The sequence below is a fragment of the Cephus cinctus genome, unplaced genomic scaffold, assembly GCF_000341935.2.
Source record: "Cephus cinctus unplaced genomic scaffold, Ccin1 Ccin1_scaffold0806, whole genome shotgun sequence".
NCBI lineage: Eukaryota > Metazoa > Arthropoda > Insecta > Hymenoptera > Cephidae > Cephus > Cephus cinctus.
This window is the reverse complement of record NW_014333403.1, coordinates 652,823-678,203: the sequence shown is the minus strand read 5'-3', so window position 1 is coordinate 678,203 and position 25,381 is coordinate 652,823. Positions and strand designations below refer to the sequence as shown.

At 38.1% G+C, this 25,381-nt stretch overlaps 4 protein-coding genes across 11 annotated transcripts in view; 2 read left to right on the top strand and 2 right to left on the bottom strand.

Annotated features, from left to right (window-relative positions):
* Positions 1-146: 146 nt before the first annotated feature.
* On the bottom strand, positions 147-2,051 carry LOC107270691. 4 transcript variants are annotated; one of them, XR_003060607.1, is made up of 2 exons: positions 1,267-1,893; positions 147-1,085 (listed from the first exon to the last, which is right to left on the bottom strand). XR_003060607.1 is itself a non-coding variant. In XM_025087978.1 (2 exons), exons 1-2 carry the CDS (start codon positions 2,042-2,044, stop codon positions 636-638), a joined length of 546 nt encoding a protein of 181 aa, XP_024943746.1. In that variant the 5' UTR covers positions 2,045-2,051; the 3' UTR covers positions 147-635. The 4 variants fall into 4 exon arrangements, 2 of the variants coding, with proteins under 2 accessions (XP_024943746.1, XP_015601417.1); XR_003060608.1 differs by having other exon boundaries at positions 1,165-1,539; XM_025087978.1 differs by lacking the exon at positions 1,267-1,893 and adding an exon at positions 1,949-2,051.
* A 23-nt stretch (positions 2,052-2,074) lies between these two features.
* On the top strand, positions 2,075-3,590 carry LOC107270690. The gene is made up of 2 exons (XM_015745929.2): positions 2,075-2,559; positions 2,642-3,590. Exons 1-2 carry the CDS (start codon positions 2,261-2,263, stop codon positions 3,150-3,152), a joined length of 810 nt encoding a protein of 269 aa, XP_015601415.1. The 5' UTR covers positions 2,075-2,260; the 3' UTR covers positions 3,153-3,590.
* Positions 3,467-7,470, bottom strand: LOC107270689 (L-galactose dehydrogenase). 4 transcript variants are annotated; one of them, XR_001538401.2, is made up of 9 exons: positions 7,310-7,470; positions 6,860-7,061; positions 5,957-6,097; positions 5,666-5,783; positions 5,208-5,603; positions 4,989-5,120; positions 4,751-4,923; positions 3,952-4,126; positions 3,496-3,655 (listed from the first exon to the last, which is right to left on the bottom strand). XR_001538401.2 is itself a non-coding variant. In XM_015745928.2 (8 exons), coding segments are annotated over exons 2-8 (1,038 nt in total). In that variant the 5' UTR covers positions 6,862-7,061; positions 7,310-7,470; the 3' UTR covers positions 3,467-3,579. The 4 variants fall into 4 exon arrangements, 3 of the variants coding, with proteins under 3 accessions (XP_015601414.1, XP_024943745.1, XP_024943744.1); XM_015745928.2 differs by lacking the exon at positions 3,952-4,126 and having other exon boundaries at positions 3,467-3,655; XM_025087977.1 differs by lacking the exons at positions 3,952-4,126; positions 5,957-6,097 and having other exon boundaries at positions 3,467-3,655.
* A 573-nt stretch (positions 7,471-8,043) lies between these two features.
* Positions 8,044-25,381, top strand: part of LOC107270680 (pleckstrin homology domain-containing family G member 5) — a 100,332-nt gene continuing 82,994 nt past the window's right edge. The window contains exons 1-3 of one of the 2 annotated variants that reach the window (XM_025088029.1): positions 8,044-8,319; positions 10,078-10,229; positions 14,466-14,566. In XM_025088029.1, coding sequence (XP_024943797.1) covers positions 10,091-10,229; positions 14,466-14,566 — 240 coding nt within the window. In that variant the 5' untranslated portion in view covers positions 8,044-8,319; positions 10,078-10,090. Of the gene's footprint in view, positions 8,320-10,077; positions 10,230-14,275; positions 14,325-14,465; positions 14,567-25,381 lie in introns of those variants that run through there. The other variant, XM_025088030.1, reaches the window with a different exon arrangement.

Below are 25,381 nucleotides of genomic sequence, written 5' to 3'. Positions count from 1 at the left end.
TAATATCATTGATTGATGTATCTATAATTTTCTTTACTTATGAAGTGCACAAAGGGTTTGATATTTATTCTTTAAAAATATGAATAACAATCTGTTCTATTGTAAATATATTTCAAAAAAATGTATGAAACATTGTTTTTCTCTAGTTTTACAGTTCAGTCTCACTTTTATTTTTTAAATAAGAACAATATTTTCAGTATATACAATTGAGTAAGTCTTTATCTCTTTTATAAGTTAATTATACACTTTAAAAATATTATAGTATCATAATTGGGTAAGAAATGACAGCAGATATAGTATATTTACAATAGTATTGTAAAACTTTCAATATATGCCATCTAGTCCATCTTTAATTTATCAACCAATATTTTTTCCAAAAGAATCAGGATCCTATTCCCCATCCAACATAACTAAGTGCTTTCATAACACCATACCCAGAATTTTCTTCAGTACCAGAATCTGAGGCTTCTCTTTTTTGAGGTAATCGTGACAGTATTTCTAGATGTTTTCTGCTTGAGTTATCTTTTAAATTTTATTCAGTTGTCGCACTCAATTTCATTGTAATGTTATTATATACTGTGGCACCAATTATAGATATTATAGCTAGTACTGCCGAGCTAATGATTGATAGATACTTATATTTTTGTGCATTTATAGTCTTTCTTGTCTAAGACTTGGTAGTCTTTAATAGCTATTGCCAGTTGCGTGATGAGGTCTCTTTCTTCATTCTCAAGGAGAACCAGATGACTACTAATTGCAAGTTTGGCCTTTAAATGTTTATTATCTAAGATAGTGAGGTCCATATATTTTGGGTCCTCACGCCAGGTTTGAACCAACTCTTCATAAATATCCCTCAAACTTTTATTGATATGGGCCACCTCACGAGTAAGTTTTCTCCGTTCTTCTTGACACTTAAACAAAATATCTTGTACTTGGTTGACTCTATGTTTTGCTGTTTGTACCACATCTAAGCCTGTCAAGTGTTGGTACCATTGCCACCAATTACCTAGCTGATATGGTATTGGCTTGGTAGACTCCAAGGAAGCAGCATGTATTTCTTGTAATAATGTGCTATTATTAATATGCTAAAAAAATACTTATTAATATTGTAACTGCATGAGAGCAATAGAAAATCTACAGTTTAAGGCAAGTGAAATTATATACTTCACTAATTGTATTCCAATACTACTACTTATAGTTATTAATATTCAGAATTACATGAAAATTGATTCTTAAAGAATAATTGAAAAACACGTAATGGAGAACCTCTTATGAAAGAACCTTCACTATGTTATCACATTTTACAGATGCCAGAGTTTTTGTATTACTTAACACCGTCCGAGCATTTTTTATTATAGAACTACTCATATATGTTACATGTGACTTGTTGACTGTTTTCAATATTACTTCTAACAATTTTTGAAATTTTCTTGTCATAATTGAAAATCAGTATGTTTACTTAGCATGGGATTGTTATGTATTCTTGTTCTTCTACCTTATACACGGCGTGTGGTTTAAGCCTGGTTCAAGTTTTTAAATATAGTTTTAAGATAGGGTAACAAGAGTTTAAGCTTCGATTAACGCAGGAGGCAACAGACATTAATCTGTCAAATCATTTTTGCTTTAAGGAGTTAAGTCACATTTAAGTCATTTCATGTGTCTCACACATCTACCAGATAAATTGGGCCTTCCCTATTTTACTTTTAGGAAGCCGTTTCGTACATGGAAAACGAAATAGAAGTCCATGGAATCGGAATAACGATGTGGTAGGGGTCGAGCAATCACGATCACTCCGTTCAAAATTCTAATATCCTGTGCTCCCCATGTAGCATATTTTATGGAAAACGGAACGTAATTCTACCATTACTTTCTATACGTACTTGATATATTTACTAAAATTTAATTCCGAATTATATAAATCAGTAGAATTATTTATTATTTTTCCTACTGTGTGTGTCCGCGCTCCATGTGAGTTATAGCTTAGTGGTATTGTCCCATTGAAGGCGGGAAGACTAGATTCTAATTGGTTGGTTTCCTTACGCATACGTCTTACGTCGTTACGATTTTGTGTGTGGAGGGCTTTAGTTTAGCTACCAGGAATGTTAAGGACGTTTGTCGGTATACAGATATAACCATAGAATAATATTTTACCTTGATCTTGAAAAGTGGAAAAAGAAGGAGAATCATAAAGTCAGTTTGACATAAAGTCAGAGAGTTTAATATTTTTGTAGTAAAATTGGTAAAATAAATTTATTATAAAATGAGTCATATAGTAGTGATACGTAGCTATAAGCCTGGTGACGAGATATACTGCAGAGAAATAATTAAGGATGGTGTTATGTCCTCTATGCATACTGCATTTTTTGGAAATGTCTTTAAGGAAATAACATTTCAGCTAATGATATTATTCGCTGCTATAATGTTTATATTTTTTGGTATTCCATTCACTGTGTGCCTTTTAGTAATACCTGTTGTTATCATATTGACTTATATCGGTACATTTATGGCACATACAACAAAAGCCATGGAGATTGGCCAAGAAATAAACAATATTCCAAGGTGCATAATTGTATAGCATAGATTCAATTTAAAGTTGTCAATGAAAATTGTATTATGATTGTTAATGATGTTTTTCTGACAGGGTTTATATGTCGAATGCATTCTCAGGATTCTGGGTGGCCGAGGCATTTGAGCCATACCTTATGACTCGTCATCCACAGGACATTTATTATACAGTGATGACGGAAGATCAGTTTCGTAAATCTAACATCGACATCTCTTCACAGGCTAAAAAGATTGTAGGCACTGTAGCAGTGACAAAAAGTCACAGATTGGATAAGGGTGCATGGATTAAGAGACTTTGTGTTCATCAGCAATATTGGAGAAAAGGAATAGCATCATGCCTTTTGAATGTAGCTGTACAGTTTGCAATTGATCAAGGTTACAGCTGTGTCAATTGTGTCGCCTCGGAATATACAGAGGGAGGTAGAGAATTGTGCCTTAAGAAAGGTTTTGAGTTGAAACAAATGTACCATAAGCTAATTGTAGGATCTCTTGTCACTGTACTTATGTATGAGTTAACTTATCAGATTAAGCCAGGGGACGATGATTATATGCCTAATTCATACAAGAACTCTTTTTTATTCCATTGATATGCGAAGAGGTATAACTTCAGGTATTGAATTTTTAGTCTGTCATTGGTATACCAAAGGTGACCATGTATGTTTCGTTCAACATGGAAATATCTTGCAATATTCATTTATTTTGCAATATACTATTGCATTTGTTATAGACTTTATTGCAGTTAAGTATTATTGACGAGGTAGAAGACTTTTATGGGAAGAATTTTACAGTTCTTTCCACCATTCCACTGTGTTCTTACAAATAATAACAAATTGTAGAATACATCATATACATAATATTTAGATACAGATCTGATATTTTTACTAGAAATAGAATTCCAGTATTGAGTCTCTAAGAGAACATTTCCAAGAGAAACTAAAAACTTTCTCACAACTTTTATTGTAATTTAATATTGTCATACAAAGGATATATACACTAAAGGAGAATATATATTTTCTATTTGTTCATTGCGTTCCAGTACTTCTTAAGTTCGACACCTTCCCAATGCTTGTCCTTGATCTTCGACAAAAATCTGCATAAAGGACAAAATAACAATATAATAAACGCATAAAACAGTTTCTTTATATAACTGAAAAATGCATAAAAATGAATGTAAAGCAAATTCTATCATATCAGACGTTGAACAATCATGAAATGATAAACAGAAAGCTTCTAAAATTAATCATTTAAGATCACATAATTCATTTTAAAAATATCAAAAGTCATATAAAAATATAAAAATGCGCCTGTGCCTAGTATTCTAATTTTAGAGAATAATAAAATATATTGTATTTTGTCATACTAAGAATCACAAAATCAATGCAATACCGAACGAGTTGTCTTGATTTTGATTTCTGGTTGTTTCCAACTCATCAGGGCAGATAGGGATTCGGCAAGCTCGAACTTCGATAGACGTATTCTCGCGATTTATATATATTTTGGCAGTGTCGAGTATGTCACAATACGTCACATGATACACTTTAAGAGTCTCCGATATCTGGAGCTATCATAAAATACAAAAAAATCATTTTAATTCTCTTTAATAATTTTGTCTCCACGTGCTTTTTTATTCGAAAATTTTAAAGCTACGTTTAGTCTTGACAGGCAAACAAAATTAAGCTACCGTGAATACTACCACTGTTCATTCGTATGTCACGTAGAACTTATAGACATGTTATTCCAGTTGGTCCTAATGAAATCGAGTCGTCATCGATTTCCGTGCTCCCTGATGCCCAATAAATTCGTCTCATTCCACAGGCCCTTTTTCTCACTATAATACATTCCAATCGTACCACCTTTTACCCAGACTAAAATAACTGATCTATGTCATCATGGGGTCAATAGCATCTATTCGTTATCTTCCCAAAACCAATGACATAACAGCTATTTTTATAAAAGCAATACCAATCTCATTTTAGAGGCACTTAACAGAGAACGCAGAGCCAAGCAAATATATACATATGACGAAATTATTGCATAAGATACTTTTCTTATCAATGATTTTATATGGAAATGAAAATATTTCTTTTTCCATGTTTTATCATGCAATGATTCCCGTCACCTTATACCAAAAATGTATATACAAGTAATACTCATAATATGTAATAAATAGTTAGCGTATACATGCTTTTCTTTAATTTCTTCAAGCAGTTTCTTTTCGTCATCGTTTATGCCCTCGTAAACGACCTGCAGATTGCATTGCAAATCTCTCATATTTTGTATCCCAATCAAACTCGTATCAATATCCTTGCATTGCATGGAGTACCAAGCAGCTAATTTTCCAAGTTCAACATTGTGGTCCTGCAATTTGAAATATTCAATAAGAATACACGAATGATTACCTTTCAAAACAAAATCCTACTGACCTTGCAGTACTCTGCTGCTTCCGAACACTTCTTTTTCGTATCTTCAGAAGCAGGATGCCACTCAGGTGGTCCATGATTAGTCAACAGACCCATGCAAGGTGCGGATGCGCATATAATTCCAATATTACGTTCCTGATATTTTTAACAGTAATCAAATTATTATCTCACAATAAGATATAGATTTTAAACTAGACTAATAAACGATAACGATATAATTACTTTGAAGAAAGGAATGTAATGTTCCAAAGTGTCGTCTATCAGTGTAAAACGTGAGTAACTTAATATACAGCTTATTTTTATATTACTCAAATCAATGCATTCTTTCAGGATCGAGACAGGATATCCGGTGATACCTATCTGCTTGGCTTTTCCTTCGGACACTTGTCTTGACAGTTCTGGCAAGGTTTGCGTTATTATCATGTTCAACGAAGGAGCGAATTCAATGTCATGAACTTGAATTATGTCGACGTAATCCAAACCGAGTAATTCCAGACTTCTCTTGAAGCTCTTTCTTGTTTTTTCAGCGGTAAAATTGAACATATTTTCAAAGTCCAGTTCGTATCTGCCAATCTTTGTTGCTATATAATAAGCCTCTCTGGGTATTCCCTTAAGCGCCTGTTCAAATAAGGAATTAATTACTTATTTGATTTCTTTATTACTAATTTCTTTTTAATCACCTTTCCAAGGGTCGCTTCTGATTGACCTTGACCATACCAGGGCGCTGTATCTATGTAATTAATACCCTGACGAATGGCATGTCTTATCGTTTCGATTGCTTCGTTCTCGTCATACTTGCTGTAGATAAAATGAAAATATATTAACGGATCTTGATATCTTGACGTACTATTTACTTGATTGCTTTTGTTCTTACGTAATTGCGATATCTTAATTTACGCGTTATTTTTTTAGTCATTCCAAGAATTGGTGTTTGTAATTTTAGAGTAATTTGTATTGACTTATTTGATTACCCGTAATGACAGCCTAATGGTCCACCACCAAACGACAATTTACTGACTTGCAGTCCTGTCCTTCCTAGTGTTCTGTATTCCATCTTCTTCACAGCCTCCAAATCGTGGAATCCCTCCACATAGGTTGGCGGTAAATTTTTCCTAAGCCATCAAATTCCAATTATCCATTTAATTATATAGAGAAAGAAAGAATTACTCTAACACAATAATGAGAGTTCTGCACTATAATCGTTTGCGATTATCCAGCAAAATTTTCTTTTATTTTACAATACTACTGCAAACACCAATCTTTGCGATAATCATAAATAATCATTTGTTTTGACCCAAAATGTCAACAAAAGGATATTTAGCTTTGTGTTATCAATAAATTATTTTAAATGTATGAGTCATTTGAAAAATAAAGCAAAGTTCTTTCTGAACCAGTATATCGGATGTTTCAATATTTAAGCAAGGATACACTTTGGATATTAAAAAAATGTCAAATATTTGTATGTTATGGCGATATTATTCGATATTTCATGTCTCCTACAAACTTCTGTTTTTCATAGAAGAAAAAATTTGCGAAAGAGTTGCATAAACTTTATTCTCGAGCGCAACGCGCGATGCCCAAGGTTGCTTTATTTAAACTTTGACGGGAATTTATAAGTTCAAGGCGCAAGAGAGAAAATGTTAACGTCGACATTCTTGAGAATTATAATTAGAAGTACATTCAACTTGAACGATTGAATCTTTTGAGAAATGGATGTTTACGAATCCGTAGAATATATTGGTCGTAAATACGCATGTAAAATACATATAATAAATTGAAAATAAAGTGAAATTGTTCGTATTAATTTATGTTATTCTGCAAATATTCTGGGTGTAATTAATTCAATTAAAATATTAATAAAATTGTATACGTACATGATTGTTATTTTAGTCTTCTCGTCAAGTAACGAAGAATTTGAATTTTATTGTTGTTCTTTATGAATTCGTTTTACAGAACGGCGAAAGATTTTTTACGAGCTAACGACGATACAGTCATTAGAAGTAATTTAATATTTATCACTTATACTAAATAACTGGTTTACTCCAAGTAATTAGTCCATGTAGTTGTGCGACCCCTCTAAAACAGATTTTACAAATGCGTGTTATATAGCCAATGACATATGAAACGTGTCATTACGTATCACGTAACTAAGCGGAGTGGGGGAATGCACAAAAATCCGTGGAATATCTACTATACGTTTATGGCACTGGGGATCATAACAGTTGATAACACTGTCAACTTATGGAACTTTATCGCAATGACTAAGAAAGAGTAAAGAATGACGTTTTGTCGTTAGCAGAAGAAAAATAGATTAGGAATTTTACCAGAATTGTTGTCACGTATGCTTGTCTGTGTGTGGATACTCGTGATAATCGTAGATCGAGTTATCGGCTGAAACGCCGACATTGCAAATGGCCTGAGAGATGGTGCCGACTAGAAAACAAAATAAGAAGATCGAGCGGCCGAAACACGTAACACAAAACGTTAATTATTTGTATTATGTAATGGTATCAAATGTCAAGTCAAAACTATAGTCAGGAAACTATATTATCGACCGCCCCTTATTTACCGACTGTCGGCAACGTCGCAATACCTTGTTATAGACGAGTTTGAAAATGTGGTAATTCGGGAGTCATAAATGAATGGATTGCGGCGGAGGGAAAATGTGTTGTTTGCAATTTATATTTCTGGAATACATAAGTACGCTGATATTAAAAATATATCTTTATTTAATTCCATACACTGGAGAGAACCGAGTAAAGTATAAAACTACCGTCTTTTCTTCTCGGTCAAGAACTCGCTATGCTCCAATTTTTTTCTCACTTCTTTACACGGTCATTCCGCCAACTTGTTTTTCTGGGTTACGTACAGGGACGACGGTTGGAGATTATATAATAAATAGGGACTTTTTCGAGGCCATGTGCCCTCAGGGCCCGAAACCACAGTCAAGGTAGAGGCCATTGCTCGGTGTAACCGTTGGTTACTCGTTTGCTTTTATACGGGATAAGTTTCGTACACGCGTCCTTCGAAGAGACACCCTCTTTTAATTTCATAATTTTTATAGATCTTCAACAAAGGACATTTCGTGTTTTTAGAGGAACCTTCGATACTTTGTCAGATCTTTCGTTATAACTTTAATCTACGAGTATCGGCAGTATGTCGGAGTGGTAAAAGATTTAACGTGCAGTAAAAGAACGATTTACTTCGCACCTAACCTACAATCTACAATGTATTGTCACTATCCTTAAAGAGTTAAGCTTCTAGTTTTTTGTTATAAGTGTTAAACGTAGTGTAACAGTGTACTGAGAGTCAACGAAAACATCAAAGTTATAAGGTATGTAAGTAAAATTATTCATTGGAATTCATGACTGGACTACTTTATTACACGTGGAGTAATGGCGATAGAGTTTTTGACTTTCATTCTTGTATCTTTATGGCTTCTGAATAACTGTAATGTTTGCTATTATTCTCATAGCTAACAGATAGTCTTCTATCAGTGTCGTGGAGATGATTCCTTTAACCTGTCCACGGTGAAGTATCGTGTATCTCCTTGTCAGGGGATTATCCATCTTGTATAAAAATGTGCAATGCTGCTTAATTCTTCAATGACTTATTACGATATCTGTTGTTGACATTCAGCACGTCTCTGCATCATGTTCAATTCTTCAGTAGATTCGCTCAGGCAATTTTCTCCGTCCAGGTTATTCTCTCTGAGAGGTACTTTGAGAAAATCACAAGGTAATACAAGAGAAATTTCATCCGTTTATATTGTTCGTATTAAAGGAAATAACGACGAGCTTTGTCAGTTTGAAAAAATGACAATGATTATTTGAATTGACTATAAAAAGTTTAATCACAAATAAATACAACACGTTCAGTCACACGTAATACAATACTTGTTAGTATGTTTTGTTAATTCATTGATATTTTTTATTCCTTCGAATTGTTCAGATTATGAGAAGATACAGTGGCTAAACGGCAGTCGCCATTTTCTCGAACGACACCATTTCGTAATATAATGTTAGCGGTAGCTTTTGTATTGCAAGACGTAGTTTTTATTTCGTTTATTGTGCATCTGTTTCTGGTTTGCTTATTTATTCTCTTTCTCTTTTCTTTACACGTAAATCGACCCGTAACCCATTAGGAGGCTGCTAGTTAATTCCTGTCTGCGGTAACAGAATCGCAAGCTGTTACCATTCCAGTTTCATGCCGGAATACGTCAGCCCACAGTTTAATTCATGGACCTTGCATCGTTTTGTCATGTCGCATAATTCACGTGCCGTAAACCGTGAGTCGGCGCTGCCACGTTGCAGAAACGAAAATCATTACGGCCAATTCTAATTTGGGAATTGGGAATATTAGTGTATCTATAAATAATCTTTATGGCATATATGACACGTATAAAGCACGAATACGCACGAGATGGAGTGTAGTTGAGTAAATTTTTGGATTACCCTGAAAACATGAAGAAGTTTCAGTAAAGTTTGGAGTAGACTATTAGTTTTTATTTTTTATACAATCTGCTGGTACCAAAGGGTTATCTTGCTCGAGGCATCTGTGTTACAGACTTGTACATACAGTTGTGTCTGGACGGATCTGTATATTCTACACTGTACTAGGAATGGGCTAAAGTTACCTATAGCATTTTCCACAAGTTCTACTCTACAGAAAATTGAGTTCGTTCTCAGTCCAGAAGGAGATAGTCGGTACGTTTTTCGTTTTCTTCTATTCCTCGTTTTTCTCTCTCGGGACGTTTCGAAACTTGAGGTTCTTCACTTCAGCTGTACGAATTTCACGTTTTTGTAAGTTGTGCAATGCAGCATCCCGGTGCTTTTGAGGGTCCAAGAGATGCTAGATCTTTTAATCTGTTGGTGCTTCTGTTAAAATTTTTATGGCAGAGGTTAGGTTAGGTTAGAGCTGTAGTAATAATATTTATAAATTTCAGCACTGTGAGTATTTTCTTTTACGCTACAATAATTTATTGTAGGATAAAGCTACTGTCACCTTTTATTTCCACTGTCCCATTGACTTCTCAGGTACTTTCTGCCTCAAAATGGAGACGTTCATTTGACATTTTATTGTACCGTTCCAGTGAAACTCTAACAATGCCAGCTAAGAAGAAAGAACAGTGGTACTCGGATTGGATCGTTCTTGGAAAATTGCAACTGGAAACGTCTACAAATTTTCCAGAGCATCGCGACGCTGCTGTCCTTCGACGTCTGGATGATCTTCTTCATCAACAAGGTAAATTCCTTCTACCTATATATTGATCTTTCTTTTCTGGTTGGCTGCCATGGTTTCCGGTGGTCCGAGTATACCTACGTAGATGCTGGTCCACTCGCTGGGAAAACCGAAGAGTATGCCACGTCGACAGCTGAATGTAAATCGGTCTGGTTTTCGACGGACGTTAAGTCCTCCTGAGGAATAGCCGTGGAATCGAAGCGATGCCTTGGAAATATCCACTTAGATTAAAATCACTTTTTGCACGCACAGACTTAAAGGCCAGTGAAAAAGAATAGACGCTATGGGAAATTCTCTTGGATGGTTTCAAATTATTGATCCGTCATATTGGCAACCGTTCATTCCATTCCGCCAGACCTAACCTAACCGACTGGTACATAATATCCATTAAGCTTAATTCATTTTTTTTCTGCCTTTTTGCTTTCTGTACCATGATCCTGTCTTTCCTTCTGTCCAGTTTCGTATTTCTTCTTCATCCTCGCATCAAGGAGGACCTGTTGGAACGTATAAGGTGACTCAGTGTAAATTGCTGGGAAGTTACTACACCTTTGGAGACCCTCGCTCTACGTCACTTGGCCAAGAGAGAATTGATTGGCAGGAGTCCCAATTCGATATATATATCCTATCTGCTGAGGTTGCGGCACAGTTTTGTAGGATAAAACTTCTGCGACAGATTCTTGGCGCAGTCATATTTCTATGGCTTCTAAAGAGATTCTTCATATCCTACTAAATCCGTCCAGGATCTATAGTCAAATATAACAAGATATACGCCGATACTTCAATAACTTGAGGATAAGCAGAGAGTAATTTTATTCGTTGACCTCTTGCGCCTTTCCATTTTATTGCATTTAGACTTTTTCGTACCTTAGAACCATTAATTTATAATACTGAACTAGATAGCCAACCAGTATTAATCGTTAGTTCGACATCCCATTCTACTTTGTAATAGAGAGTTACCACGAAGAAGTATATGTAGTCAACTCGCCAATGGAGTTCAGGGTTCCAATAGGTTTCTCCACAGATCATTTCCAGCGGTAAAAACTGGCCCATCACGTGGATGGGTACCTAATGGGATTTTCCCGTGAAGTTGATAAACTTCCAAAGAATCGGTGATAATAAAGAAGTTACAGCCGAGGTCGATGGGACACTAAGGATAATTGCAAGAGCGCAGGACAATGGCGGTGTAATTTACGTCTGCGTAAATTAATTGTACCATATACTTCAACGATGGGTGACAAGTGCGAGGATTCTGTCAGAACTAGGAGAAAAAAGGATTGTCGACGAAATGCCATTACCTGCCTGACAGCTCCTGGTAGCCATGACACTTTGATGGGCGCCTTTTGGCCAGAGTCAATACCCACGTGGATGATTAATGACACCCGTTACCAGGAACCAGCTCTAGGAGCACAAAGCTTTTTTCTTGATAACAACCGATTTCTAATTCCTGTATATTTTTAGGTACCTATAAACTTGACTCCTGGTAAACATTTTTCAACGGTGTCCAACAACAAGTTCTTCTGGTATCCTGACTACGTTTCGTATCATCTACACGCATCTTGGAGATCGCTCTGACGTCTTTCAAGAGCGACTAGGACTTTGATTCGTGAAAAGAAAATGGCCGATGTTCACTGACCTCGAATAAGGCTCTTCGATCCGCGAACATGCTCAGTGTATCCTGGCAACATTTGCATCGGGCTTATCGCTGACGCAGGGCGCGCTTGACCCTAGACGGTTTATGCTCCTCGGTTAGCCTGACTGAGATGGTATCGTTTCGTTGAAGGTCGCCTGGTCTATTTTCGTTGGTTTAATATTTTGCCAAGGAATCGTTTCCTTTGACGACACACGACAATGATACCTGCTACGCAGTGCGGCATAGACCTTCTGTATTTGGGTTTTGTGGCCCTGGGTTCTGTGTTATGGGCAAAGTCATATATTAATGTAAACGGTATAGGTTTAACGTGGATAAATAATGTGGGTTAGATTTAGCCATTTGGCATTTTATTATTTGTCAAAGACAATATCACTGTGGAGGGATTTGGGGAAGACGGGTTAATGCCCGGAAGAAGAGTAACGATTCCTATTTTATTCCTAATAAAAACTGAGGCGTTTTCGTTTTCTAATTTGTCTGCCAATTTCACTCTTATCGGGCCATTTCTCTCTCTTAGAGGAAGCTCTCGTGGGCACTGGTTCAGATAAGGGAGATAAATCCGATTGGTTTTTCACGGATGATCTTTCGTATTCTGGTCTTTGCGTTTGAGACTATTGATTTTTATTTGTAACATTAGCGCTGGTTACATCGTCTTGTCATTTTTTATACTGGATGATTTGTTCAAGATCATTTAACTAGCAAACTCTAAAATTTTTCAAAATATTTTTACTTTGATCGATTTTAACGTTTTGTCATATGTTCATGCTTCTCTCCGACGTTCCGGACTTATATTATTTTTTTCTTTAATTCTGGCAAACAACCTACCTGTCTTCCACTTCCGGACGAGGAGAGTGGTCCATTGCGAAAATGAGACAAGTCTAGTTAATACCCTGAAAACATTGTCGAACTTGAAAGCGTGCCTGAAACTTATATAAACAGGGACGTAACCTGACTTTAAATTTTTTCTCTCCTCCAAGAACTTTCATGTTGCGGCCATTATTGTGAATTTAAAAAAAACTTTAGACTCGTTAATATTAATGTCGACAGTTCACGTTTTACCTAGTAATTCTCCCAGAAAAAGCTCGAGCTTGTCTGACGTGACCTTTAATACCAGCGTAAGTGTCGCGTCTTCTATTTCGTCTCTTGATATTCATATAGACAACATTAGGGACCACATTGATAATCTCGATCTTTATCAATCATATAGATCTACCTGTAATTTAATTACCAATATCGCATAGCGCCAAACTGACCCCAGGTACCAGTTTTTATAGAAGATGCAATACAAGCGATACCAATCTGTGTGCTAGGTCTTAGATATTCAGGAAAAATTGGACCAGGATGTACAAAAAAAATAATAATAGTGCCTTTCGAATTCATTGAACCGATTTGTCTGTCTGGCTTTTACTTTTTATATTTTTTTCCCCTTCCGGTCTTGCCCGTGATAATACCTATCAAAGAAATCGATTGTCCCTTATATTACCTCCTGTGATAGCATTCGAGAGAACAAGAGGGAATCTCTATCATGAGATGATCATAGGGTCGTCAGTGTAACCTGTCGAATTTTTATTGGCCATAAGAAAAATGGTTTACCTAGATTTAAGATGGCCAATGTAACGCAATAGAAAACTAGTATACTCACAATAGAATCAACGAATGGTGGATGAAGTTTTGTAATACTCGTGAAAGAAAAAAGGTCTAGATCTCTAATGGCGTCACGACGCTCGATTTCGGCGCGATCCTTGAGGTGGATACTTAATTTAGAAATTATCAGGTCGTGATCAGGTCGAGGTCCTGAACTACGGCCATTGGCTGATGACTCCATCGCATGCTTCTCAACGATAATCGACCTTCTTTCTCGGAAGGCAGGAACTGGGTCTAACATCAAAAACAGCACCATGGCACATTTCCGATATATAATTCATACACAATATATCATTTTGTATATCTTTGTAATATCCAGCATTAGTCTCTGTGTTCCTTAAGAGTGTTCCAGTGTGTGTCTTGTGCTTTGCATTCTTTGAGGATGAATATTCCTGGATGATGATCTTCAGGGTTAATGGTCTATCTGACTACGTCCTGGAGTACTGACCTGGACGTTGAATATGGGACCCTATAAGCCTTCCACGCAAGAATCCACAGGGAAATGGCCTTCTACTTTACCTCATTCATTCATCTCCTCTTCATCCTCGCACAAAGAGCTGGACTATGTTATATAAATCGCACTATTTTCGAGTGGGACACAATTCTGATTTCCAACAACCTCCATAATAGAGGGACACTTTATTACCAGCATTAAGCGGAGTCCACACTCGAGCGAGGTCATCAGAAGGCACCGGATGCTTCAGCCCTTTCAGGAGTTTCCTCAAAATCGCCTATAGTCGACACACGGTGTCTGGGGATGATTTATGAAAGAATGTGCTCAACTAATACGATATCTAGAGCAAAGGGTGCGCCATCTAAAATCTTAGTAAATACCAGGACGTAATCGCTGATAGAACTGGACTCTTTGTAAATTTAATCACAATGATTTTATACCTAAAAAACATTATCGTCCAAGCGTCTTTCTGACTCTTATGATCGTTTTCCAGAAAACGTCACGAGGTCGACTCCTGGGTGCATCGAGGTCGAGGTCTCCAGACGACACTACGCTACGAAGAAGCGGGGTGCAAGTCGACGACGTTTCAAAAAGGTAAATCAATTTATTGTTATATTTATCCAGTCTGAAAGATGCTTCTTGTTATCTCTACTAATGTAAGTTATCGCTTGAATTAAATACCAGGAGGGATGCATCTGTCTACCTGCAACTGTGCAATGTTGAGATCGTCCTAGGAACTCATATTACTGGCTGTCGTTGTGAAGAAGATTAGAGATTCATTAGAACGACACGACGCGTTGGCATTCTACCGACTCAGGATACGCAGATAGCTACGTACTCTTGTGCAACACGAGTAACAAGCTTCTACTATCTCGTTGCTCCACGATTCACCAGTGCGCATATCGCTGCCAGTTAATTTCGCGCAAGGACAAGCTTAATAACTGCTCTCATAGCGGCGACAGGAGTGACGGCTTACATTATTATTGTATCTTATGATTGTATCTATATGATTTGTCGTTGTTCAATTTTGCAAGCGACCGGTTACTTACGCTCGGATCATTAATTGGATTCTGTAATTTAACGGGTTCTCGGGGCTTTCATTGTTGCCATTTCGCTTTGGCTTGTTTCCAAATTGATGGATTAGCTGCTTAGACGATAGGCTGGATGGTCCGTGGTTTTCTTTTTTGAGTATTCAGTGTTTACCCTGGAGGTCGATCTCTGGGCTGCTTGCTGGATGGCTGACTGGCTAACTGGATTCTGGGATGATTCTAATGGAACTGTTTTAAAGGACCGTCGTAGGCACTCACTGATTTGAATTGCAAATCCAGGGGCGCCACTCCCGGAAGCTGGGTTAAGAGGTTTGCATCAAGATGCAACCCTTCTCTTTGGCACCGACCACTAGCTGTTCCACTCAGCCTTGTTCGAATCTCGAAAACAATTCCAGTCCCTTTCACTTCTTTTATATTTTCTCTTTTCCTTTTTCTTTATACTAATAAGACTTCATTTCTGGAGTCAAAAATCACTTGAGGATTTCAGGAAAATTCTTAGTCCCTAATTGCCCTTAGCACTAGAGTGCCTTGGACGAGACGCTGGGTTAAATAAAATTAGGCTAGCATTTATCTTTGCAAGGGGATACAAAAAAAAGGGACTAAATGAAGTTGATGTATGTACAGGGTATCAACTCAGTAGTATCAGATTTGACAGTCAATCTGTCAAGGCTCTATTATTATATTATTTAGTTACTGTAGATTCAGAATAGAGTACAGCTTTTCGTTTTTTACCAAACAGTAGATACATAATTAATTGTTTCTTCGATGACAGCTGTCAAATTTATCAAGTATATTTAATTTGACAAGAGCTGTATATCTATGTCACCAGATACAGTCCAAGTGTATCTTAAATTACTGGCCGTTGCTTTTATTCCTCCTAAACGAATTCATGTCAATTTATTCTCGACATTCTCGCGTTTAGGTAGGACCACCTGAGGAAACTAGAATTTCTTTATTACAGGAAATAAGGACATTCCAACAGTTAAGGCTTATGGCCAGGGGATGACTAGTGGCAATGACTTGGAAAGTTTACGAGACCTGTTATCCTGCAGCTAAGGAATCCTCATAGAAATCCATACGGCAACTTCCGTCGAGAAATTCTCAGCTAAAACATCGGTCCTCTATCCTGATCCTGAGCATCCTCGCATCAGAGGGACCTCCTGGATATACTTGGCACGCCTTCACCTCGGTACACTCCTGTAATATTTCTGTAAACACGTGGCATTCTTACAAAAGCACGTACCAGAAATCTCTTCTCTATCCTACAGTATATTTACAGGATAACTCGAGCAGAAGAAGAGCTGTTGTCGTGCATGAAAAATCCTCTATGATTTTCAACCAGACGATCGACGTACCAGTAAATCCATGAGAAGTTTCTCATGGAAGCCACGGCGCTATTGGGTGGAATTGAAACGTCACATCCGGACCTCGGATACCTGTGTATAGGTATACCCGAGTATTGTTCTCGTTAAAAATATGCTGATAACGGATCAATTGGCTGTCAGCGAGCATGCAAATTCGTGGCGAGGATCGCGACAGGGTCGACGCGTTGGATGCGACGATAAAACGATTACAAAGTCTCGTCTGATAAAGGAAGTAGAGAAAAGTGAGAGGAAGCAGGGATCAGCAGGAGGGACGAGTCTATTTGCTTTCCTAGGAGGGTTAATGGCTCGTTACGGCAGATGCGTATCTCCCATGGAATGACGTCAGGATCCACGTAGTCGCTTGGCAAATATTGCGTTCCTGCGAGACGGGAAGAGCGATGGTATCGTGCGGTTTATGGTTCACGTTTATGTTGATCTTTTACGATGAAACATACAGGCGACGTTTCTATCGACCCATCGGCTTGTGAGGCTATCTTAATTTCTCTAATTCTCGTTTTTTCTTTCTTTCTTTCTCATCTTCAGATAGACAGTCTTCTTGTCATCAGTCACATTGTTATTGTCCATTTGTACTTTTGGACCCTTAGATCTGTTTTTCTATCGACATTGAACACATTTCAGGGATCCTCAGAAACCGTGCAAAAGAATCTTTCTTATTCACTGAATGTCTTGGCATCTTCTTTGGACTCTTCGCAAATAGCTGGATACACCTTGTCACAATGACGCCTTCTATTCATGAAAGTCGGTCTGGTAGACTTTGAATTTAGCCAGCCGGAAATTAACCTGGTGCCACCGCCGACCCAGTACTCACAGCCCTGCTTGGGGTTCTCTTGCTGCGACCTATGTATATCCATTTCCACTTATCCTTTATAGGCCGAGCTACCCCCTCGAACAAACATGGGATAAGCTTAGGAAAACACTGGCTCTTGGGCTAATGCGAATTATCTTGGATACTTATTTTCACGAATAATGTGTTCTATAATAAATATTTTTAATATTCGATTCAGGAAGCTTTCGGTCAGCTTACATATAATGATGTAATATCGATACATGCTTCTGGCACTACTGCAACACTATAGATATACCATTGTACACGAATTATACTATCAGTAAATCTGAAACCGAAGCGATGTATGTAATTTCGTTTCAATCGATATCTATTTTGTTTTAATGTATTGCGCAGCAGTAGATACTGAAAAGTACAGAATTTGTAACGCGATTCCACGGCTGTATATACCAATAAGGACAGAGCAATTATCTACCGCCAAAGCAGCCACAGAACTTTGTTAGTAGTTATAACGGCAACTTTGGCAGGAGGATAAACTGCGCGAGAATGATAACAGACAACGCGTGAAATCCTAACTTCAGTTGTTTCCTTTAGTTTACTAGAAGCAATACAGACACGGATGGACGTGGCGTGAAATTGTATTTTTATTTTTCAATTATTATAAATCTCCTCATTCATTGTCAATAGAGCATTCTGATCCTGCTATAATATAGCAGCAGTCGTAGTCATCGTAGCAGAAGTTACCGCAGAGGGTGCGCCAAGGAGGAAGCGACGGATGGAAAATATCTGATGCTAGATATACAGAAACGAAGAACGAAGGGGATCGAGTGTAACGTAATAGGAAGCAGAGGAACGAAGAGGCAAAGGAAAAGGAAGGATAGACGAGTTCGTGTCCTGAAACGTCTGGCATGCGTTTCACTTCTGAATGTCCATCCGTGGCAAAGGCCCTGCTGTGATTCAGAGTCCCGGTGCACGCGAGTGCTACTTAAATACGTTTGAACGTCGACGGTAGACGTGCCGGAACCGTATTCCTGGTCTTACATATGTAAGCTACATGCGCACTTTGTGTATACATATTACATATTACGTAAGAGATAGGCGCAAACTGCAGCTTCTAGCCGCCATTTTGTGAAATCAATACCGTACAGTATAGCGAAATTGCTTGAAAATTTGATTCGACGTTCAGTCACGGATTTCTTCCGCATTGCATTCGATGATGTCAGATAGTAGAAAACATGATTAATCCAGAAACACGTGTGGGCACGAGTACGGTTTATGTATTGTGAAATTTGTATTGCGTTTTTGAAAGTGGGCTGTCTCCTCCCCTCAAGTTGCTATCGGAATCTTCCGTAAGGAATTTTAAGGACGAAAATGCCTCGGGATCGTTTTAGGTTAGGTTAGACGCGTTCAACCCGATAAAACGGCGTTTTGGTTGCTGGAATAGTGCTTGGAAATGTGTGCTAGCTACTACCGGTGCCGTTAAGCGTCGGCCTCGAAAGGTACAAAAAGGAAAAAGCTGATAAACTCGACTTGGCGATAAAACGAGAGCGATTAAATTGACGGGGAAACCAGCTATGTTTATCTGCTGGCTCACGCAACGTCACACTGTATTTACTCGTATTGCGTTTGTATGATTAATTTCATACGGCTCTAACGAGCTACGCCTGATCAGTTGTCAGAAAGAAAATGCGTATCGTTTGGTTGGTGCGCATGCGCCACAATTCGAAACTCCTGTCGTTTGACAGTACACTTAAATGCGGAAGATGTTCACCGTTTCTGAAATAGCGACAGGCTGCTGACATCTATAATGTATGGATATTTCGATTAGGGGGTTGGGAGATGGGATTTCTCATTTTTTTAATGGAATACTTTGGTACGAGGGGCACTGGCGTGGAAGTATGACGCAGGGGTCTAGTCCTCACGGGCAATTTATGAAATTTTGATATTTCAATTTTTCTTACAGCCGCTTCTTGAGTCATTTTCGTAACCCGCTTCCTCCTCAGATTTTAAATGTAAATTAGGGCTTTTTTTATTGCTTTTTACTGCGTATTTGCGTAATGAACTTTTGTCAAATATTTCTAAAGGGTGTCTTACGCTGAGAGTGTAACGCTTTCTACGTTATCGACGTAAATCACCGTACACTTACAGATGGCGCTGTCGTCTGTTTCTATCCCTCCCACTTAACAGTCCCAGCGTTCAAGTATATCTAGGCGCCCTGTGGGTAGCTAACTTGCCCTTTTTCGGTCCGATAACACTTAAACGAGCACATCGTTGACAATGAAATAAGCTGAGGTATTCTTATTTTTCTTCTTATAAGGCTCTTATAAGGCAAATTCATTATTATACCTATATTTTTCCTTATACTTTCATATCTTATAAATTAGACGATAGGACTCAAGATTTAAGGGTCTTTAGGTCCATTATTATCGAAGGAAAAAATCTTATTCGTAAAGAGGCCTTTTGAGATCTACAAAATGACATTACAACACATTTCGATACGGATCGAATCAATTATATTGGGACTCAATTCATCATATGATACGCTGGAAGCTGTCCTATTAACAGTCCATGGAGTCAGCACGAGGTCACGAGTGATCTTTCTAAGTAAAAAACATAACCAACTCAACAGATAAGATTTTTAATGTTATTTCGGTAGTTTGATGCGAACATTGACCTTACGTGTCGTGAATTCGTATCGTTGACTCCGTCCGAAATATTATTTTAATAATCGTATGTCGTGGACGAACTATGACGATCTCGTTGATTCACAATCTCAATATAAATAAGATATAAAATTGTGAAATTAATTTCATAAAATTGAATAAACAATTATCATGTTTTTATTCTTCTTGAAATTTATTTAACTTGTTTGTTCACTCGAGACGTTCATGCTGTATCGTTTCGTTCATTTAACTCAAATCTTAAAGTGTCTTATTTTTTAAAAAATTTCTTCAGTTACTCTTCTAAAAAATAATAGACGAGGAATCACTGGAACGTAGCTCCCCAAATTGCACGGAAGTTGACACGGCCCTGTGTCCAACTTCAAAGTCCTGTATAACCTCATTCAGGGCACGCGTCTGGGCCATCTGTCTATGGCAGAAAATGTCCCTGCGTCTACGACTTTGCCGTCCTCGGACCCCTACCTAGTGTGTTCTTATGCCTTCGCCGCTCAACCCTCTTACTAATTTCGAGGCAATTCATTGTTCACCCCGCAGAATAATGTCGCCCGTAAAATTCCAAAGGGACGAAATATGCCGATAACAAACAGCCATTAAAATATTTGGAGTTTATGCGTAACTCCTGCGAGGTTCTATTGTCTAAATAAAAGAAATGATAACTAAGAAAAAAATAAGAATAGAAAAAAGATAACTGTTCTTTTTTTAACCAGACCATTCTCACGCGTTTTATAGTACGAGAGTGTCGTATATTTGTTCATTGAATAAAAATCTGCTAGATCACTCGAATCTTTGACTTCACCTGGGTTCGCTGCTACTTCGCGAAAGATAATTTTGAAGTTCCAAAGAAGAAGGAGACTCATCAGGCTGTTCCTCGATCTCGTGTCTGCATGGAAATACATGGCTTTTCTTCGGCTGTTTATCGCTCCAGAATTCGACTCCGTATCGCAGGCACCCCCTGGAGGCCTTCGTGGGTGGCGGTGGGTGGCTCTTGGGCCGTTGCTGATGGGGTGGCTCTACTCCTAGTGCTGGGGCTAGTGGCGGCGGCGACGGTGGTGGTGGTACAATAGTGGGGGTAGCGTGCCACCCTGTGTCAGGTGCTGTGCCACGCGGTCGGCCGCAGTCAGTCAGTCTTATCGAAAACATCCCGCGTCCCTGGCAGATTTTCAATCTTTGTCCCTTTGAAGGAAAAAGGAGGAAAAAAAGAAATTTATAAAGGAACTTTACGAGGAATCAAATTTTTGGAATATTAATGAAAATTTTCTTGGGCATTTGGTGAATATAGAAAAAAATTGTAAACTTTAGAAATACCAACTTTTCGGCTTAACGTTTGACTGCTCGATTATTTCTTCTATCCTTTTTCTTTTTTCGAATCTCATTTGGTTTTGCCAAAATCGCTCGCTGTCAAATTTATTTTATTCGCGCATATCGACATAGACTTTCAAATATCTTTTATCCGAGACTGCAGTCGACGGGAGAAATTATATCTTCGATTGTGACATGTGAAACGTGAATTGTATCTTCGTTTACGTCAGGTAGTTATTTTTCGTAGGAAAAGGTGAGTTTTTGTAAAAAAATGTCATTACAATATTTTCAAATGTGCTTAATAATTTTTTTTTTCCAGAAATTTTTACCACTCTTACTATTGTCACTCAAATTATTACGTAAACTAAAAAGCGACGAGACTCAATATCAATTTCATTTAAATTTAATATATTTTGAAATTTTCATTCAAATTTAATCGCCAAATTTATTATTCATCTATATCTGCAGTCTTAAATGTGCCTGCATACACCCGTGAGTTTTTCGAAAATACCAATCGACGTCTTTCCCTTAATCAACATTTTTCTTAATTACATGTAACAAGTAGCCAAAGTCAATTAGTGGCTAGGATTGCTAGGTTTCCGATAGCGAACTTTTTTAGCTTTTTTTTTTTCAATTCCTCCAAATCCGGATACTCGATAGAAAGGTTTTACATGGGATAAGGAGTTAGTAAGGGGCTGTTGCGGGTTGGCGTGAGACAACTGGAATGGATCTTGGGGATTGACTATCCGGCGAAAGAACAGACTCCCCAAGGAACTCCAATGGAATCTGTCGGACCGTGCTAATTATACCTTTTCGTCAGCCTCCCGATTAATTCGTCCGAGCGATCTTCATTTCGCTATCTTGAAAAGAGAAAAAAGAAATAGGAAAGAAAAAGGGTTCGAAGATCTACGAACGAATGATTAGTTTGAAAGAAAAAATTTTTTTGTACCTTTTTTTTCAACATTAACGTTTTCTTACTCTGTGGGTAGTGATGACATTTCTTTTTCAAGTAGATCATTTTACTTCTCCGTTTCTTCTAGTTCAGTATTAATTCAGTTTCTGGTATAGGATATATTGTTAATTAAGAATTTTCATTAACCTTTACGTAATTACAGATTTTTTTATCTGAGGGGGGGGGGACGTCCAATTGTTAATGAATTGTACTGGGCTTGGCTCGTGACTGCTTGTTATAATGAGTTTTTATTAATTATTTCTTTGCCACTTAGCCGAACGTCATTTCCGCAATTACCTGGAGTACGTAGCGAAAGCGCGGGAAATTTGAATTAATCCTGAACGATAAACGCGGTTAGGTATTCCTTCTCTACCGTTTCTGTTATTTTCTTTCCCTTTTCTTCTTCCAGTAATAATAATAGCTGTCAAGTGACGTAATACGAGGATTACATCCAGCTCCGTTGGAATTTGGATCATTGAGAAAGGCTGACGTCGAGATTGGATTCTTTATTAAGGATACTCGATGTCTTCCATGGGGGAACGTGATACTTTAAACTCGAGATACTCGAAGATCCTGTGACAGTTTGAAGACTTTCCTTAGGCTTCTCCGTTGCCGCTGGAAGGTAGCAAATATTGATACGAGGTTCGAAGCGACGGATTTCCGGTTTGAATTTTACTTTTTTTTTCTTGATTCGTGAAAAAAAAAATTTTTCTAGATACAATTTTTACCACGCTTCCAGTTGCGCTCATAGGGGAAAAAAAGGTTTGTTTTCACTCTAAATTCCCTAGATTAGACAAAGCCACGTACGACCGTAGGAAAAATTTTGGTGTCGCTTCTGCTCTTATATAAATTTCTTTGTGAACTTATAGCGTAATAGTTGAATGGTAAAGGATCACCGAAGGATGGGGGGTTAGAAGCTCATGGAACTTGCGATAGGTCCAATTCTCTTGGCTTATCGATCTGAGAAAAAAAAAGTTTCTCAATGTTACAAGGAGGGACTGGTTTTTTTTTTGGCGCAGGGTAAAAAGGGGCGATGACGGCGGAGCCAACTTTTTTTTTTTTTACTCCCATAAGAGAACCTGCGAAGTGTCTTGGCTGCGATTCAGTGCTGACCTCAATGCTATATTAGTGAGGTTGGTACCACTGCTACTTGAATTTCCAGTGACAAAAGAGCCAAGTGCTAATAATTTTGCATTTGCCGAATGGCACTTGCTTTTTCGTACTTTCACCCTCTGCTTGTGCCCCCCCCCCCGCCTTTCTCTCACACTCAATCTCTTGGTCATTACCATTTAACTCTTTCCCTATTATTTCTGCTTTTCGTCTCTGTATTTTTGTTTTAACTTTTTTTTGACCCTTTCAATCTCAACAACACGCGAATTCAATTTCATGCGGGTCAATCAATAGGCTCATGCTATTACCCAGCTTGAACTGATCGGAACACACGAATAGGCTGGAGTTGGTGGGGTGAAAACAAAAATTACGAATTTCTCCTCATTTCCTAGAGTTGATTGAAACAAATGGTCTGACGGTTCTGATTCTTCTTGCGCAGTGTGAATGTACCTTAATTTCTCAGTGTATCAAAACGTTTGAACCCTCTCGTTATTCAGCTCACAGTTGGTATCTGAAACAATCGCAAAGCTAAATGGGCGAAATGGCGGAATCGGAACAGCTATCCTTGCCTGACTATATTCGCACTGTTCCAGGATTATAATCTGGCCAATTCCTTCAGCCAAACTAGTCGCTCCCGAGGGATCGGGGTAAGATCAAAATACCGAAGAACGATTCGAGGGATGAATTTGTACGTCTGAGAAGGAACGGATTGGTCAAGAAGAGAAAAAATTAAGGGATGTTAAAGAGAGAAGGAGAGGGGTAATAATTAAGGGTGCCTGATATCCATATCTCAGAAATCGCAAAAATCTTTCGAACGATGCGAAAAGTCCAATTAGTCGAATGTCAAAAAAATTTTTTAGGGTGGTACAAATTTATTTCGCGAATGACACGTCTGATGAAGGGTCTTCGAAAGAATCCGATTAAATTCAAAATACCCGCTATATTGCATTAGTCCCAATGCTATCGGTATTATCGTATACCGGAAGTGTCCCGAAAATAGGGCTAGGACGTTTTGAGAATATTTTGATTTTGTTCAAAAAAAATTTCTTTGACACCCCTCAAAATCGTTGATCTCCCACGAGAGAACCGTGACAATGGGAATTACTTGATTTTCAAAAATTTAATACTGCCCGCCATAGCTCATCTCTTTTTCGATTGTTCTCCTTAACCCTCTTCATCCCTTACAGTAATCTGGGTTTCACAGCTGAGCCATTCACTCTCTACCCTCTACTCAATATCGTTCCAGCCTCCCATACCCACTGAAAAGGACCCCGAATCGTCCGTCGTGCCACCCTTAAGCTTCTGTCAACCAGGGAAAACTTTGCTATTGTTGCTGCTGTTGTTACGCTTGCTGTTTCTAGATTCCACCCCCTCGTCCTCCACCTACCCATTAATTCCCTTTCAGACTTGTCTACGTCTTTCATCCAATTTCATCCCCTTCTGCGATCCTTCCCGGGACGAAAAGTCACCGTCGATTCGTACCTAAGGCATTTTCATCCCCTTTGTTAAAAAACAAAAAAAGATTAACAATCATCTCTCCTACGTACCCTTACAACCTCCCGCCTCTCGGATCCTATCTACCAATCGATAATGCCTGCGCTCCTATCGGTGAATTACGATAAAAACTTCAAAGGTACTTCAATTCAACGACCCTTACCTTTTTGGATTATAACGAGCCACTCTGACCGCTATCTTGGTTACGTAAGGGTCGCGCCATGTGATTTCATCGGCAAGGAAGCAGGGCTAACGAGTGAAATCAAAAGTTGTAAGTGATACGTGCGAAATGGCAGTACGCGTTAATTGTTAATTTGTAAAATCTAGGGGATCTCGTGGCTAGGGATTTTTTTTTGAATAGGGAATTTAATTCTTGATTATATATTTTTTTATCTTTATGCATATCCATACGAGTGTATATATGTATAGTATACGTTAATTATTTTTATACCTTCGTAGAAATTTTTTTTTTCAATACTGATACACAATCAGCATATATGATAACTTTGACCCGACGCCAGGTACTGATTAGTCAACGTCGCGTTCCACTTGCGTTTCTCTCAGGTACCAGGGTTGGTTCCTGGCGACAGTCTTCTAGAAGGCGAATGTCGTCATTATCGTCAAGGAGATAGATGGGGGGGGGGGGGGGCCTTTG